Source organism: Dromaius novaehollandiae, chromosome 4 (assembly GCF_036370855.1).
Source record: "Dromaius novaehollandiae isolate bDroNov1 chromosome 4, bDroNov1.hap1, whole genome shotgun sequence".
Lineage (NCBI taxonomy): Eukaryota > Metazoa > Chordata > Aves > Casuariiformes > Dromaiidae > Dromaius > Dromaius novaehollandiae.
The window spans coordinates 78,711,483-78,729,106 of NC_088101.1; the positions used below are offsets into that span (position 1 = coordinate 78,711,483).

General features: G+C 35.4%; 1 protein-coding gene across 1 annotated transcript in view; it reads left to right on the forward strand.

Moving 5' to 3' along the window:
• The window catches only part of POLN (DNA polymerase nu), a 108,660-nt gene that overhangs the window by 72,962 nt on the left and 18,074 nt on the right, over positions 1–17,624 (forward strand). Inside the window, exons 20-22 of the mRNA XM_026112781.2 lie at positions 3,958–4,089; positions 7,961–8,071; positions 10,651–10,729. Of these exons, the coding sequence (XP_025968566.2) occupies positions 3,958–4,089; positions 7,961–8,071; positions 10,651–10,729 (322 nt within the window). The remainder of the gene's footprint in view (positions 1–3,957; positions 4,090–7,960; positions 8,072–10,650; positions 10,730–17,624) is intronic.

A 17,624-nucleotide genomic window follows, 5' to 3' on the forward strand; every position in this document is an offset into this window, starting at 1 on the left:
AGATCTGCAATAGATTTTATTTCATACTTTATGAAGGTGCACTTTATACATAACTTATACAAGTGGACCAGATTTCTAAAGATGAATAAAATTTTGTCAGAGGAATATATTTTGACATTTACCAAGTACCATTAAATAATCTACTCAGTATGAGAATTGTCAAAACAATATAACCACACTGGCATATACAAACGTTAGTCTAATTTTATGTTTCTTTGCTGCTGATCTAACTGAAGTATTTGTCTTTATCTAAAATTAGTATAATTTTGAGTAGACTTTGCATTCTGTCAGTATGTAGACAGACATGAAAATAACTGCAATGAAATTAAAATAACTCCAATAGTGCCTCAAAACACGTTAGATACTGATGTTTGCTTCCATTTCTCCACAATTGCAGAGGACCTGCAAAAAACATTCCTAGAACCAGTTCTGCCTAAGTCCTGTCTAGGTCGTAGATAGCTATAACCTACTGAAGTGAAGACATTCTGCATGCTTTCTAAAACTGCCTGCCATTTTTCGAATGGTGCCCAGCTTTCCTGATATGTAACTTTAACTGTTCATACGTGCTCAGAATTACCTCTTCTGGGAAGAGGTACTTTCCACCTGCATAAAAGCTCTCATGTATTTGCTTTAGTGAACAGCTAACTAAGCTTTATGTAAATCCTCTGGAGAAATGTAAAAGCTGTAGAGAAGAAGAGCAATTGGAAAACTTATCCAGGAAATGCCATCCCTAGTTGCAGGCTCTATTCAGCATAGAGGGACTTAAAACTACATCCTGGATTCTGGGGTAAGAACACTTTCTAGACCACCTTTTGAACCTGAATCACTTGGCAGTGAGCAATGAATAGTCACTGAACCAAAGGCAGAGTTGGCCAAGGGCATTGAATTTAGTGTTTAGGGCATCCAGCGGGGAAGGAGAAAAAAAAAAAAAGCTTCAGATTCAGCTCTCTAGAATATCTTATTTTACATATAGATATGTGTCTACGTTATGTATACATTTGTACATTTTACATTAAGTGATATTGCATTTTGAAATGCAATAATGAAATGCGTTTGAAACATAGAAACTAAAAAGGCCCAGGTCTGGGAGCTCTAGCTTCCTGCAGTGTAGATTCAGTCCTTCACAGTCTGAACCTGGAATCTAATCTCCCATTTCCAGCATGAATGCTTTCATCCTTAGATTATTTTGCAAAATGCAAGCATTAGCACCCCTGCCTCTTGGTGCATACAGATGCTGCACATTTCTTATTGGTTCCCTTCATTCTCAGTGGAGCAGGAAGATGCCTAACTTTGAATCAGAGTGAATCACCACCTTTTGAATGCCCTTAAGGATACAGTCAGTAGAGAAAAGGATATGTCTAAATTCCTTCGCTGGAGCCTCCTTCGCTGGAGCCTACTTTTGTCTATTCATGCGATAGAGGATCTAGATGATTAGATTAAGCTGGTTGTATTGGCACTGCCTCAGTTGCTCTGTACCAGCTACTGAAAATTTCAGTGTAACAGTGCTCTGTTTAGGTATCACCATTTACTTGTTTGTGCTTTATCTCTCTCAAATGAGGGCCACTGAAGCATCTGTAAAATAGTAAGATGTTTCCATTCAGTGCCAGTATGGTCAGATCCTAATTAAGACATAACACAGAGTGATGTAGTAAACTATTTAAATGGGAATTGGGCAGACAAAAAAAAAATTATTAGATACCTAAATTTGATGCACTAGATTGCATCCAAAGTTTCCCTCCCTTCAAAAGATTGCTAACTTTTTATAAGGAGACATTTTGATACAACTGGAGAGTATGAATAATAATTACTTTTTTATTTTGTTTCTTCTGGAATTAAGAAATAAAAAACCATTCCCTGAGGACCTTGTCTGTGTTATGCTTACTGGATTCAATGGAAATCTTTCATTTAATAAATAATAATCTTTGATTTATTTGTTTCTATTTTCTTAGCTTTAGGTTAGACTTTTTTCATATTTTCAAGGTCTTTTCTATAATCTTGGAGAATAAAACATTGTTTAATAAAGGCAGACGAGTGTCACCATGTCTAGGAATAGGTACTGCAATAAATATACTAAATATTGAGAGGAATGAGAGTATTACAATCTGTTTGCTTGATTTGAAGCAATTCAGTTCACCTGTTTATGCCTCAGTCATCTTGTAAAAGTAGAGCAAAGACAACTAAAGCATCTGTGAAATAAGGAATTAATTCTATTCAACTGCAGTATGTTCAAGTCCTGAATTATACATAACACAGAGGAATGTCAGAGTGTTTACATGAAAAACAGGGAGACTGATAATGATATTTTCAGTTTTGAAAGATGATATTACAGAATGGAGAACACTAAACTCACAGGCAGTTGCTAACTTCCCCAGGCACAGATAACTGAAGGGGAGTGATCAGGAAAGCTTTAGTCTACTCATGAACATATGCTCCTACATTGTCGAATATGATCCGATGCAGTTGTGTGGCTGTACAGTCCCCTCTTTTCGCTCCCCATGAACTGTATTTCCTTGGAACCTTTCAGACTTCCTTATTACTATTGCTGTTTAATTTTCCTACCATTTTATGTAATATTCTGGCCTGTGTATCAATAGTTCTTTAGATGGAAAATATGGACAAACTTAGATGTTACAGTGCTGTAATGAAGCCACAGCAATCTCCTAGCTGCTAATGATATGTGCATTAGCAGGTAGATGTGTCATTTTCTGAATAACGGAGAAAAGGCCCAGTTAATTAGATGTCAAATAAAAGTGCAGTCCTGCGCGTTTAGCTCTTAGCTCAGCGAAGAGTCATCCTAGATGTCTTGTGGATTTCTTATTCTAGCACTTTATCCAGACTGGTGTTCCTGGATCTCGGTACAGATCCTGACATGACTGAGAAGAAACTGCTACAGACTTGTCCTGAAATGCACATCAGGCTGGCAGTGATGGCATTTAGGTGGCTGAAATCTTCTCTCTTTCAAAAACACTGGATAATTTCTCTTGACAATATTACTGTGACAACAACTATTCTGTGTCTGTAGTGCCTTGAGACATTGCCTCTCAGCTTATGTTATTTGCAGCACAGTGCTGTTTTTTTGTTGCTGTGTAGCTGACATAATTATATCTGTCTTTCAAACCTCATATGACTAACATTGATGTGTGTTTTATTTTTACTGGAACTATTTGGCTTATAAATGTGTTTAAACTGTAGCTCTCAGCTTATATTTTCATACTCTGGAAAACTGTCTTCAACATTTTTCCATCTTGTCTTTATCTTATAAATGATTTTAGATACAATATAACTTATATTGTGCATTTATACCCTGTCCAGCAGCTATTATTCCTTTCTCCAAACACTTTTCAATTCTGTTCTTCCTTTTCCAGCACTTCTATCTTAAAACTTGGACCCAGTTTCTTACAGATGTTTAGGAGCCAAAGACAGTTTGAAATCTGTGTAACTGAGACTCCTAAAAACCTTCTAAAATCAGACCACTTTGTTTGCTTCAGCCATTAAGCTTTTCTGTAACTTCTACACCCTATCCAAAACTTTTTGCCAAACTCAACCCACCACGTCTCCATCTTTTTTCCAGACCTTCATTCACATTTCTGTTTATTTAAAACTGACTTCAGGTTCTTCACCTGCTCTTCACAGTTTGCAAATTTCAGCACTTAATTAGTAAATGATACTTAAAACCACAGACAGTATTCTATGAACAAGAAGGATTTAAATCGCATTATGAGTATAAATTATAGCTGGGAATTTCAGTACATGCTTAACCCTTATCTCTTCAGTAAACCAGTCAGGCTTAAAGTTAAATATTTGCTTTTTTGAAATACGATTGTAGTATATCAAATCCATCCTCTTTTGTAGAAATAAATAAATTAGTAATAGTCCACTAACTGTGGAGTACAGCAGTGCTGCTGTTCTATGTAGTAATAGATTAGTGGATTTGTGTTCTGCTTTATTATGCACCAGGTAAAGAGCGTCTTGCTGAATGCCTTGGAATTACTCCTCTTCAAGCCAGTCACTTTACAGATAGTTTTATGCAAAAATACAAGAAAGTTCATGAATTTACGAAGATGACCATTGAACAATGTCGAAATAAAGGTAATCCAGTGTCTGTAAGCATGTTTTTGTTTACTGATCAGTACTGTGTCACAATAATGAAGACAGATTCAGCTCTACCAAAATTCAGGTGTTTATAAGACAAGGGAAAAGACAGAATAAGCTATGAAAATTATATCATTTACTGGTGAAACAGGTTTGTTCTCTTTTACCACTAAAAGGAGATAGTTAATTCTATAGCTACTTCTTTCCAGGTAGTTATATTTACCCCAGACATTCTTATCACTGGTACTTGGCAGGAAAACATAGCTTTCTTGCCTGGATATGGTTTTCAGTGTGAGTTACTCATTTCTAAAGTTACTTTCAGATTTTTGCAAAGCAATAATTAGTCAGAAATTGTAGTGGGAGTGTAAAATAGCAGCTTACATGCTGAGCATCTGTTGCATATAAATAACACAGCACACTGATGGCCTGAGATCTGTGCTAGTTAACACAAGATTCTTGGTTCACGTGATAGCTTGAAAAAGTTAGGATGATCAGGAAAGATCTGAATGTTGCTGAATTGAAACAGTATCTGTTTTTGCCATGTGGCGATAGTGCTATGATTCTCCGGAGAGTCTAAGATAACAATTTACATGGAGTTGGTGAAAGGATATCTTAAGGGTCGTTCCTAGGCTTTTGGGCTGTTTGCTCTTTGTCCTGCAACTTACTTTTCGCTCTCAATCCTGAGCAAATTATTGCACTCTTTCTTACCAATAATGAGTTTTCCAACATGCCTAGAAGTCATCAACATTCACTCCTGCCTTGTGTGAACAAGCTGTATCTTGTACCATCTCTTATCAGGTGTGGATGTCAGAGGGAATGGAAAGGGAGTAGACTTAGGTTGGTACACTCAGAAAGAAAATTGGGGAGTGTAGAACACAACTCTATAGAAAATGGACTTTGTTATTGTTTCAATAAACCTTTTTTAAGGGCTGAGGATTGTAGCAGGCATGTAGGAAAAAGCCTGCATGTAACAAACTAGTACGCTGTTACATATGCTATTGTATTCATTGTTGATTTATTGATATTTATTGTTAGCTAAAATTTGTAAGTCTGTTTTGTGATAATGAATGATTGGTATCTACTAATTCATTGCAAGTTATGGCAAACTTTTAAACCTGTCTTTCTTGTCTCAGAAATATATTAACTGAATAAGACTTCTGTTTCCAGACTGAATCCTAGTTAATGTCAAGTTACACTGCATCATATTGATATATAATGTACCCCAACACAAAAAAGCCCAAGCAATCTTTTACTTAATAAATAGGCTATGTGGCTGCTGTCCCATGGAAGCTCAGCCATAAAGTCAGAGAACCAATTTACAAAACCAATTTTTTAAACTTTTCAGTCAGAATTTATGTTCTTGAAACTCAGGTGGTATCTGCAATGACAGAAGTGTGCAGAATGCTTCTTGGGGCCAGCAGCTGCAACATTTTGCAAACTCTTAATAAATACATGTAGCTCCTTGAGACTTTTAGTCACAAAAATCATACTATTCCTTTTCTTGTAGTAGAGCTTAAAAATCTACGGGAAGCATGAACTGTCATTGTGTAACATAATTGCATTCATTCGTTATTACTAAAGAAAAAAAGTTACTGAAAACCTGTTTTCAGCTCTAAATAAGGCCTACCTAATATATCTAGTAAAATATTACAAACTTTTTCTATATTTGTTTTGATCCATTTAAAATAACATAGCTTTCTTCTCTTAAAGGTGAATGAGTTTATATATCCAGACTTCTGTAATGACGAATCTGTTCTGTGTTTAGTAGATGAGTGTTGTTAACTCATGTCCTTGATTGCCATCGAAAACTGGCACACACTTGTCCAGTTAGTACTTACACCTCCTCTTGCTCCCAACTATCACCCATAGTTTAACCATTAATGGTAGAAGAACAATCTGTTTCAGTTGTACAGGGACAAAAATTCTGCAGCAGGTCAACCTTATGTAATATTTTTCCTGTCAATCTGCCTCAGATTCTTGCTAGAAAAAACATTCCAACCTAGTGAGCTCATTATAAAATAACTTTACTTATATACAGTTTGAAGGTGAGCAGCATCTGCTTCACTGAGGAGCAAGCCCTTCAGGAGTGAGAATAATTTGACCAAACTCAAAGTTTCAGGTGAAAGAGTGGACTGAAACTGTAGCTGAGGAGACCTTGAATGAGCTAAGAGACAGGACAGACACTTTAAATCCTTGCATAAAGTCTGGGAAAAGTGCAACTGGACTCTGAGTTGAAGAAACAGATTATATCAAAGCCATACTGAAAATCTGGTCCACTTTGTTAGCAAAGTACATCTTAGTCTTTCTTATTATTGATGAGAGTTCATGTCATAGATATAATATGATATAATAGTAATATTTAGGTGCTATGAATGTTTGATATTGCTGGCAGCAGATAGATAACATTGATAAGCAGATAAATAACATTCATTTGTGATGAAGGTATTTTTATTCATGGAATTATCAATATATTAAAAAGACTATGTTAAGACCTCATTTAAACATGTATATGCAGACTAGTCTTTGGCCATAGAAGCATACCCTCCTGCTATTATATGAGAGGTGGTATTTGTTCAGAGTATGCTAATGGGCTATGTCTGTAGCAAGTGTCGTTCTGTTGTGGAAACGCACCATACAGCAATTATGGGATATTGCAGTAAATCCCCTGAGTGTTTTGAGAATTCCATCCCCTTAGATACTAAGTCAGGAGGAGTCAGGAAGACTGATTTGCCAGCGAATATCCTAACCTCCAGATAATTCGGTTCTTTGTTCCAAAAATGGTGCTTTTGATGTCAACACTCCTGGAAACATAGTAGTTCACAGAAAGCCTTTTCAGTTCAGCACAACCATTTTCATCCTTTCTGCAGAAGATTGGGTATGTGTTTTCTTCAGAAAGGTCAGAACTTTGTGCTTGGAGATGTCTCCTTACTGTGCTTGTTGTCTGGATTATCAAAGAAGATGAGATGAAACTGGCAGTCTGAACTTCCATGATATCCAATGATGAATCATGGTTAGTCAAAGATGATCAGAAGTGTAATAAGTTTTTATTAAGATATGTTTTTAACATGGAAGGTTTTTCACTTTTCTGACTTAAAATAAGAAGTCTAGTTTGGGAGATAAGCTGAGATACACTTTTGTGTGTTTTGTGTTGACAAGAGGATGCTCAGGACTCTTTTCCTCTCTTACTTCTTCTCATTCACCCTTCAGAATAGTTATTTTGCAAACTGCATCATTAGGCCTATCATAAAAGTTTAACTATGTTTCCATGTGTCTCTTTTAAACTGCAAAATTAACACATTACAGTTAAGGAAGCATCGGTGTGAAAGGGACATGACTTTATCACATGAATAAAATGGAAAAAAACAGTTTTTTTTTTTTTGGCCTGAAAACTATTTGATAAGCTCGGAACAAATTCCTAATGATTTAATTGCTCCACAAATTGATTTTTTTTCACTATCCCCAAGTAAACTATTCACTGCATAGAAAGCTCTAATTATGTCTACAACTGATAACTAATTCTGCTAGGTGTTTATAGTTTCATCTCCCACAGAGAAAATTTACTGGTGTATCAGTAGACACTCCTAATGAAGCAGACACTCAGGAGACACTCCTATCAATAGACTACTAATGACACTCCTAATGAACAAAAGTTTTCCATGTGTAACTTGTACCAGTTCTCTGAATGAAATAATTCTTGGACCAACCATACAAAATCGAAGTATTTCTGAGAAGCTCTGACTATTTTCAAAGGCATAAATATTAAATTGCTTTGAGTAAATAAAAAAATATATAACATATTCCAAAATAATTTTTGAAGTCTAATTTTTAGTCACTTGAAGAATGCTAATTTCTCTTTAAATCTTACAAGGTTATGTGGTTTCCATAATGGGCCGTAAAAGACCATTGGCGAATATCAACGCACAGGATTACAGACTGCGGACTCAAGCAGAGAGGCAGGCTGTCAATTTTGTCGTTCAAGGTAAAAAACTACCTGCCTGCCTGCCTACCTATCTACATGTCTGTCTATATTTCTGTCTCTCTGTCTGTCTGCGTTTGACTCTAGCAGACAATTAGTTTCATAATCTCAAAAGAATGAATCTGAGGCATAAGTTCCCTTTTAAAAGACAAATTAAATTATGTATCCTAGCTACTCTGGAAACTGCAAATAAACAGTGTCTCAAACGTCATGTGCTGGGGTAGCTACATACAGGTACAGATACAAACAATGTATGCAAAAAATACATAGGATTCAGTGCTTCAAAATATCATTGTCTTAAAACAGTTTCCTTTCTAGTTTCTTTGACAATTTGTTACCCAACAGGCAGGGTTTCTGTGATGTTGCTACTTACAGGCTTGTCGGATAGCTTTAGTTTGAGAAATACACAATATTACAAGAACCATGTATTATCATTAGCTGTTTTGAAACCCAATTAAATTCTTCGTGAAGAACATTCAGAAACAATTCTGTGAAGGGCGAGGCTAAAGGTGGCTTTTTCATGAAACAACTTTGCAAATTTGCCAGATAAATTGGAAAAGTAAAAACAGCATAAAGTGATTAGTAAATTAGTGATTAGTAATCATTTGTAATGGTGGGCCTGCCTGCACACCCTCCTGCAGGCAGGCTGGGGTTCACTTCACCTGGGTGTCTCTCCAGCTGGCCAGCAGCCAGCCCCCACTGAAGGCGCGAGGCTCGAGCCGGTGCAGTGAGCCCTGCTGAGCGCACGGTGCAGCACTGAGAAAGGTACAGATCCTTCTGGTCAGAACCTGCCTCTGTCCCTCTGTGCAAAGAGCTAGGAACCGAGGCAAAGCCATCACAGGACTGTCTGCAAAAATCTGCACATGCATTCATCATAACCTACAATGATAAGATTACCGTATTTCATTGCAGGTTCAAATAATACCAGACGACAAATCTGACAAAAAGCTGTGTAGCCATTGCTCATAATGTGTGATATTGGAAGGTCTGACAAAACAAGATTAAAAATTACAAAATATTCAGTATTCTTAAATTTTATTAAAAATTGCTTTCTAGACTAGATCTTTTAATTCCAGAATTTCAGCTCAGAGATAATATTTAAAGACTACAAAAACTTTCTAATTGAAGCTAAAACATTTCATCACAGTTGCTGTACTAAACTGCATATAATATATGTGCATATATGTGTATGCATATGCAATATGCCTATATGTATATGTGTATTTAATATTTATATATAAATAGTCTAATTACAGTAAGGAGTTGGCATCTTGGATTTGTTAGCAGCCATTGATACCAGAAGCTTCATCTGAGGCATCACAAATATTGAGAGGAATTTACAGAATTCCAATTTTAACTTACTGTAACTAGATTTGCCACAGTGTTTTTTTCTTACTGAATGTTTCCCCGTTAAATAGTCTTTAGCAATGTACAGCATAATATTCCAGTTATGATTCAGCTCTAGCTAACTCTGTAGAACAAACTGTGTATTTTATTCAAGTGTTATTAATCCTGAAAACTATTACATTTATTTGAGAGAACTCTTCTCTGGTAGCTTGCTATTTTGTAAGGTCCAAATGCACTGGGAATATAATTATATCCACCAATGCCTCGTTGAAAAATATCTGTCTGGTCTATTATGTTATTTTATCATATTAACATTAAGGAATGTTTTAAAAAAGAAGGATTGTAGGACTGGTCAGAAAAATATAATCAAAATGCTTTTCCTAAAGTATGCTGTATCAGTTAAACTTACAAAATTGCAGCAAAGTCAACCAGAAAAGACTTAAAAGATTTAAAATAATTAAAAATTTTTAAATAAAAAATTAAATTATCTCTTTCTAAAATTGTTTCAAAAAACTTTCTCTTGAAAGTTATTTTGTAGTTTATTATTTTATATTATTTCATGAAGGATGCATAGTAGAACATGTGTATTACAGTGGATGAAGTACTCAATTTTATAATTTTATTCTCACAATTACTAAGAACATATCTACCTGACCTTGACAGAAACATCTTTTCTTACTTTCTATATCAGTGAGTCTCTATTTCTGTTGTGGTGAATCAATTTGACACATGTCATTTGCACTGGAAAACAAGACATGTGTTTGGGCTAAATTCACAATTGGGCAGGGACATCTCAGTAACTAGCTATGGATCTCCACTTGTTTTATGGTTAATGAGTAGTTCTGGAAAAAATGTTTTGACCTTTTTTTCAACACCTATTTTTTATTGATTTTTAGGTAAATTTTAATTCAAATTTAGAGCAAGATCATTTCAGAAATTCAACACTTTTTATAAAAAGGAATTTTTCAGCTCCCGGCCAGACCTGTAAAATTCAACTTCAATTCACTTCTAAATTGATATTATTATTTTCTGTTTTTAAGTTAAGATCTAAATACTCAGTTTGTTACTTATTAATCTTATGATCTGCTTACTATATTACATCAATTGATTCTGCTAGTGTGGTCAATGCTAATAGTTCAAAATCTTTGGACTTTTTTATTGCTATGTCATGATTCTAAAAAGAACTTTTTCCTTTGGCATGCTTTAAATTAAAAGCATATCACTTTCTTTTGTAGGATCTGCAGCTGATCTTTGTAAAATGGCTATGGTTGAGATTTTTACCTCTGTTGTCATTTCTCCAACTTTAACAGCCAGGTTAGTGATTAATGACTATAAAAAAATTTAATTTTAAAATAAAAATCATTGAAATGAAGATCTCTCTGGCATTTTAAGCAGCTGAGGAAATGCTGTGTATGCCTCTGAGTCTTTCAACAAGCAAGGACTTGTGAGATGGTTTAATGTATTCAAAGTTATAGCTTTGTGCTAAAATAGGCTTTTTTGTAAATCTATCTTGACATGATGAATTACCCTTGGGGCCATTTAAACTCAGTCAGATCTAGTTCAGTGGTAGTTCAGGATCTTAGAAATCAAGCCCACTGATCATATCCTTCCTGTATTTGAGCATATTGTATAATGGCAATTGAACATTCAATGGCCTGGGAAAAAAACAGGAATCAGGAAACCAGTGCGCAAGCAAAATAAATGAACATTTTTTAATCTTGTGTAGATGGCTTTCCTTTTCTAAAGAAAAGCTAGGTCATCACGATTCTCACATCACGATTGTGGCTGTGCATAGTTGGGTGAGAGATCACAGAGCATCCTCAAGATTCATACACCACCAGCAGAAATAATGAGGTCTAACTTTCCTTCAATAAAGCGTTGAATGGATGGTGCAGACAGTCAGTAAGCATCTCTACTTGCCACAATACAAAGACGCTTGGAAGGCAAACATGCAGAAAAAAAAAAAGATTCTCATCTTTTGTAACTCTGTAGTAGACAATCGAATAGAACATGAATTTTTGCAGTTGGACTTCAAATAAAAGCAAAGATGGCAGGTAGTGCAGAATAGCAATGTTTCTATTTCCACCTATATGATGAAATTATAAAAACCTAGATGTAACAAACTTGTTTTAAGGATTTCAGTGGGAGTTTGAGTGCAAAGTGACAAGGTTTTGCCTTCCAAACATAATTTGCAATTATGTTTAATATGTATCACTATAAATTGAGTGTGTATCATTTACACACAGTAGTGTTGTCTTATTTGATCAGTGTAATGTTTCAAAATGTAACTTCTAATTACAAATATAAACTGTATGTGTTGAGTTTGAATTCAGTGATAGAACCACTCCTATGCTAAAACCAAAACTTATTCTGAGTAACATTTTTCAATGTTCTTGCAACTTTTTGAGCAACATACCATTGAACTATTTCCAAAGAAAGAGAAAAAGAGAAGGAAAGAGAAAGAGAGAGAAAGAAAGAAAAAGCAAGCAAGCAAGCAAGATTGATTCTAATCTGAATCTGAAATGGAAAATGATTCTTTGGCAGAGTTACTGTATGCAGTCAGACAGTGATGCCTCTATGCATTAAATACTGGATGATGTACTGTAATATATTGCATTGCCCATTTTGTCCCAGGTTCTCTGCCCTGATTGTAATTCTTTTTGCCGCCTGAGTTGTATGAAGAGGCCAGAATCTGGCAGCTGTGGCCTGGTTGAAAATTCCTTTAGCAGGAGTAATTTGGAGTTAGATTAGCAATGCAGCAGCTGGCATCTAGGACAAAACAGCCAACAGTCTTTAATGGTGAAGGCATGCTGAGGTGATGAGAGGGCAAAGAGCGCATACCCTTCTTCAGTTCCTAGCTAGCACACACATATTGAGGTCGAATAACTATCTGGTTTTTGAAATTTAGAGAAAGCCAAAGCTTTTTGCAACTAATGTCCTATCTGGGAAAGCTTGTGAATGTGTCCTTCTCTCAACAGAAAATTTTACTGTGGTTACTCTCTGTACTGTCTCTTTTAAAGAATTTGTGTCAGCAAGTGGTTAGGGAGATAACAGACATGGAAAGTATTGATGTTTTACATGCTGAATTCCCTTGCATTGCAAAAACATGGGGAAGGTGCTGCACAAGCCATAGAAGCACCATTGCCTCTGCTTCTTGTTATTCCTGCCGTAAATATCACAGCTGGGAAAGACCAAGATTGTTTTAAACTGGAATTCTGAACTCCTGCCAGCCATTAACAACTGGATGGCTTTACTAAAGGAGAGTCTTTTAATAGTTCCTAATGGCTCCTTGCTGTAATATTTAGCAGGTACTTAAGAGCCAGGTTTGTCAGAAAAGCACAAGAGCGTTATGCGCTCTATGAACACTCACCTGAACAGAAGCTAGTTCAGGCATCGGAAAGTATCGCTGTGGTCTCGTCAGTGCAGTACTGGACTAGAACTTGAATATTTGTGTCCCTACTCAGTCGTTTGTCTGCCAGGTGACATTCAGTTAGTTATTTTTTCAGTGGTCTCTTTCTTGGTTTTCTTATCACTAAAATCACAGTAATGATCCTAATGTCCTTTGTAAAGCACTTGGAAAATATTGTTAGAAGGAAGTGTATACAGAATGGGTGTTGTTGTTGTAACAGTGGGAATTCACAGTAGCGCTTCCAAAATGAGAAATACAATCAGTCTCCTATTATCACCACATCAGATCATATTCATTCCAAAGATAGCACGTTACTATCTTTTCTTATATCTTCATCCCCTTTTAAGTATTTTTTTTCCCTATTAGAACTTCTAATTTTGGAAACAGGATTTTCACTTTGAACAACATATCAAAGAGAAATATCTTTTATATATGCTCTGGAACAGAGTATGACCCCCTTATTTACACTGAGGGATGGTTTCTTGTACAAGACATAGCCAAGTAGTGGCTGACAGCTAACATTTTGTCTCATTACCTTGGAAATTAAAAAAAAAAATCAAAGTAAATTCTAGCCAGGGTCTTTCAGGTTTTAACATTATTTACAGGTATGTTTACAGCATTCTTCACTGACAGAGCTGCATTCATTTTGCATATATTTTAAATTGTTCTAATATGAGCAACCTCTGACCCAACAGTATGTAGCTTGATTTCTTGTACAACTAATAATCAGTAGATTTTCAGTTACTGTTTGCACATATGATATTGCATCTGGAAATCAGTGAAAGGTAATCAGGTTACATTTTCATGAAGGTCAATCAGGGGGGCCTCACGAATGAACAATAAATTCCACTGTGACTGAGCAATGGCTGTTCAGACAACTGGCAACCTCTTTTTTCTCTTTGTGTTTGTTCATCTTTTAATTCAAATAATAACCTAGCAACTCATGCTGTTGACAATAAAAAGTCAATCAGATGCTTGGAAATAATTTTAAAGAAAAGAGGAAGGTTAGCAATAAATGCAATATTTATAAGGATCTGATAGTACTGTGGGTTCATTACTGGCATCAGTGCTCACATCTGTGCACTTCACGTGACACTGATGAATAACCAAAATGATTTCTTCAGACTTCTTCCATATTGTCCAGATCTTTGTTAAGACGCTATTCTGCAGCTGTTGGCCAAGTTGCTTACTGAAAGTAAGCTGCTGGCATAAATTATTCAAGTGCCAGCTTTTACCTGTCTGATGCAATTCACTGAACCTCCATACAATGTTTCCTGCAGGCAGATGATAACAAAGAAATTTCTGAAGTGTGATCAAGGCATACAGTAGCAGCTGAAAGAAAAATTTATGGGATTTATGAAAGCATAAAGGTGCTCAGTGAACTCAGATTGACAATTACAGTTATTTTCAGTGTTTAAAACATCATTACAGCTGCAGATGCATGGAAACTTGGTATGAAATAAGGATGCCGGCAACTTACGGAAGAACTGCTGCCCATACAGATTCCTATCAAAATTATTGTTTTGTAAGCTAAAGATAATACAGATGTTATCCAGTGTCTTTGTGGTGCTACATGGGCTTCTCAGCAAGCTTTTAGTCATTAAAGATGATAACATCCCAACAACATGCAAATTAAATTGAACAGGTCTACAGAAATATTGAGTAATTTGGCATGACTCCAACAGTTCTCCTTTCTCACCCATTTGTTGTTCCTACAGCACTGGACCTGTGCCACAAACACACAGCTTCACTTCTCGGCATGTCCTGAGCCTAGTTAAAGAAACAGGTTCAGTGACAGGCCAAATATAAGTGAATGATCATATAAGGAGGAGCAACCAGTGTATATAAGAGGAAAAGGCAAAATCTTTTGTTCTTGGTCCCAACTGTTTTTTTTTTTTTATAGCAATGGATGTTGAAGGTTTGGTATGTCTCTCTCAAAGAACAAATGCTTTAATCAACCTAATGATTTTCTGAGTTGATGAACTGTAAATGCAGATTGCTTCTGGACAGACAGCTGAAATAGCGAGACAGAACCCGAGCCGTGCGAGGAACAAGCATTGCGTTAGGTGGCCTGGATTTTTTTCTGACACAAATCACATGACAAATCACAAGTTGCTCTTTTGTTGGAAGTGGCTTCAGTTTTAGTCACACATGAGAAGAGCCTAGAGGCACTTTTATAAGGTGTGTAAGGATTCAAACGTTGGTACTTTATTAAGTGGTAATAGTTTTTTAGATTCATTCAAAAGGACGTACTAACAAGACCAACTGTTTGCTTACGTCATAGCTTCAACCAAATACATTCAGTCAGCTGCTTAATGCTGCTGCTATGTCTAATGGTTTTGTTTAGTTCTAGGTGTATATCTTATGTCCCTTTATCTGTTTCTTGAAAAATTAAAGAATTGTTTTTACTCATGTTTCTTCTGTAACAATTATCTGGGATTTTCAAGTAAATGTTTATTGTTCTGGTACTCTGCCCATTGTCCCAGTATATGGTTGCAGATCTGCTCTGAAGTATTAATTCTGGCAAAATAGTTAACTTTTATCCTTGGCCTGGTAGTGAGGAAATAAAACTACAAGGAAAAGATAAATGCTTTTCATTCTGCTTGAGAGGAGAATAAGATTTTTGGTTCACAGGGCAGATGTATGCTTTTGTTTCACTAGCAGAAGGAAAAATTTTAGTTCATATTGCTGTTTTAGAAATTAGTGTGAGCTCTGCATAGCTGCTTTCCCAGTCCACTGCATAGCTCTTCTTTGCTGCTCGAAGAGAACATATTCCTAGGTGTGCTGTGACTTAGCAAAACTATTTCTTTCCTCCTCAAGATCATGAACTGTTACCTAAATACTGTATGCACAATGAGCCAGAACGAGTCAGAATGATTTATTTTTCAAAGAGCTAAATATATTTAATATGCTTAAAGATGACAGCTGAAAAGGCCATTCATCACGTAGCAGATTTTAAAATGTCCCTTTCTGTGGGTTATTCAACACAAATAATACTTCTAGTTTATAAAAACAATTTTTACAGGTCACCTTTTAGTTTAGCGTGTTTTAACACACTTCGAGTCTATGTGATAATTCTGCTCAGCTTCCTGTTCTTCATGATAGAGTCACCACGAAAACAAATTTCACAAGTTAGCTGAATTTTTGTAGTTAAAATGTTAAAATATCTTGGCCTCAGTGACTGTTTTTAAGGAAACTGTGAAAGGATTAGCTTAAACTACATTCAGGTAACACCTATGCAAGCATGATATATCTTAAACTATGGCTTTTATAGCATTAAATATCTTAATAGATGCAGCTTCAAGAGAAACTTGAAAAATCTACAAAATGTTACAAAATTATCTTAAGCTTATTCTTTTATTGTATGACAATTTAATAGGCATTCTTTCCACTAGAATCTGTGTACTTTTGTGGGGAAACTGTGCATCAATTAAATAACAAGTAGCAATTGTAGTATCTAAAAATACATGTATATCAATCTGGAATGTTAGTGTGGGGAACAGAGATTTCTAAGAAGAACTGGATCCAACATCCATCTGGTCCATTATCACCAAGTGTGGCCAGTAGCAGATGCTTCAGCAGGAAGGTGTAAGATTTGTAGGGACAGCCTGCTTGTCTGTAAATTTTCACCTTGCTCTGTGCTTGTGGAGATGAATCTAAGTCCTGAAGCATGAGACTTAGAAGTCTTTCCCCAAAATAGTTGCAATTTTTTTTTTTAGTTCTTGAAATCCATAGAAATATTTGTTACATGGTTGACTCTTCTGGCTTTTTCTGGAAATGTGTTTAATTACAAGGTTTGTAAACCAATATTTTCTTTTATTAAATTTGTATTTGTTAAATTTGAATTTCTCAAATTCTAACATTAAGTATTATCTTGTTCTTGAGTTACAGGACACAGAATAGAAATTCCCTGTCTACTTTAGATTTATTATTATTGTTTATACTTTTTTCATATTGTCTCATTTATCTGATTTCAAAATCATCTTAGTAGTTCTATCGTTTTTTCTAACCACTTGCTGGCTTTTATGCTCTTCTGGGATTTTTTTTTTTTTTTTTGACTTATGGTTATATACAAAGTTTTTAGCTGTGCACTCTCCTAACTGCAATGTTGTAGTCTCCCAGTAAGAATGTAGAGGCTTCAATTTCAAAATGAAAAAAATGTGACTTTATTAGTTGGATGCTTATCTTATTCGTTAAAATGTGAGGTAACATAGGGTGGCAGACAAAGATAGTAATATTTGGAATATAAAATCTGTTGCTGTTGTAGAAAAATGATATTAAATTAAATGATCAGGGACATAGTGCTGTTATAAATAAGAAGAAAACTATATGTGATAGAAGAGGACAGATTTTTTAGGTATTTCTGAATGCATCGTTTTGGTGCTAAGTGGTCATTAACACTTTTTAAGAAGTAGTTTGCTTTTAGTCACTTTTTATATATATACATGTAGTTTTCATTGTATCTATATAAAAATCTTCTTTGCGAACATTGTTTTATGCTCTTAAGTAATGTTTTGTGGGATTTTTTAATAACTGGAATTTTTACCCAAACAAGTGAGTTATGATGGATTTGAAATAATTCCCCCCTTTTAGTCCTTTTAAAAAGTATCCTTGGGTTTTAAAAAATCTAGTCTTCAGTTATGGTTTAATTCTCAGCATGTCGTTGAATTATAAAGAAATCATTTTTCATGGAAATTTTATGCCTGAGTACTCTAGCCCAGAATCAGACAGTCTAATGGTAGCACACCTATTTTTTTTCTGAAGATGTAGAGCTAACTGATAGGAAGCATTAAGCACCAG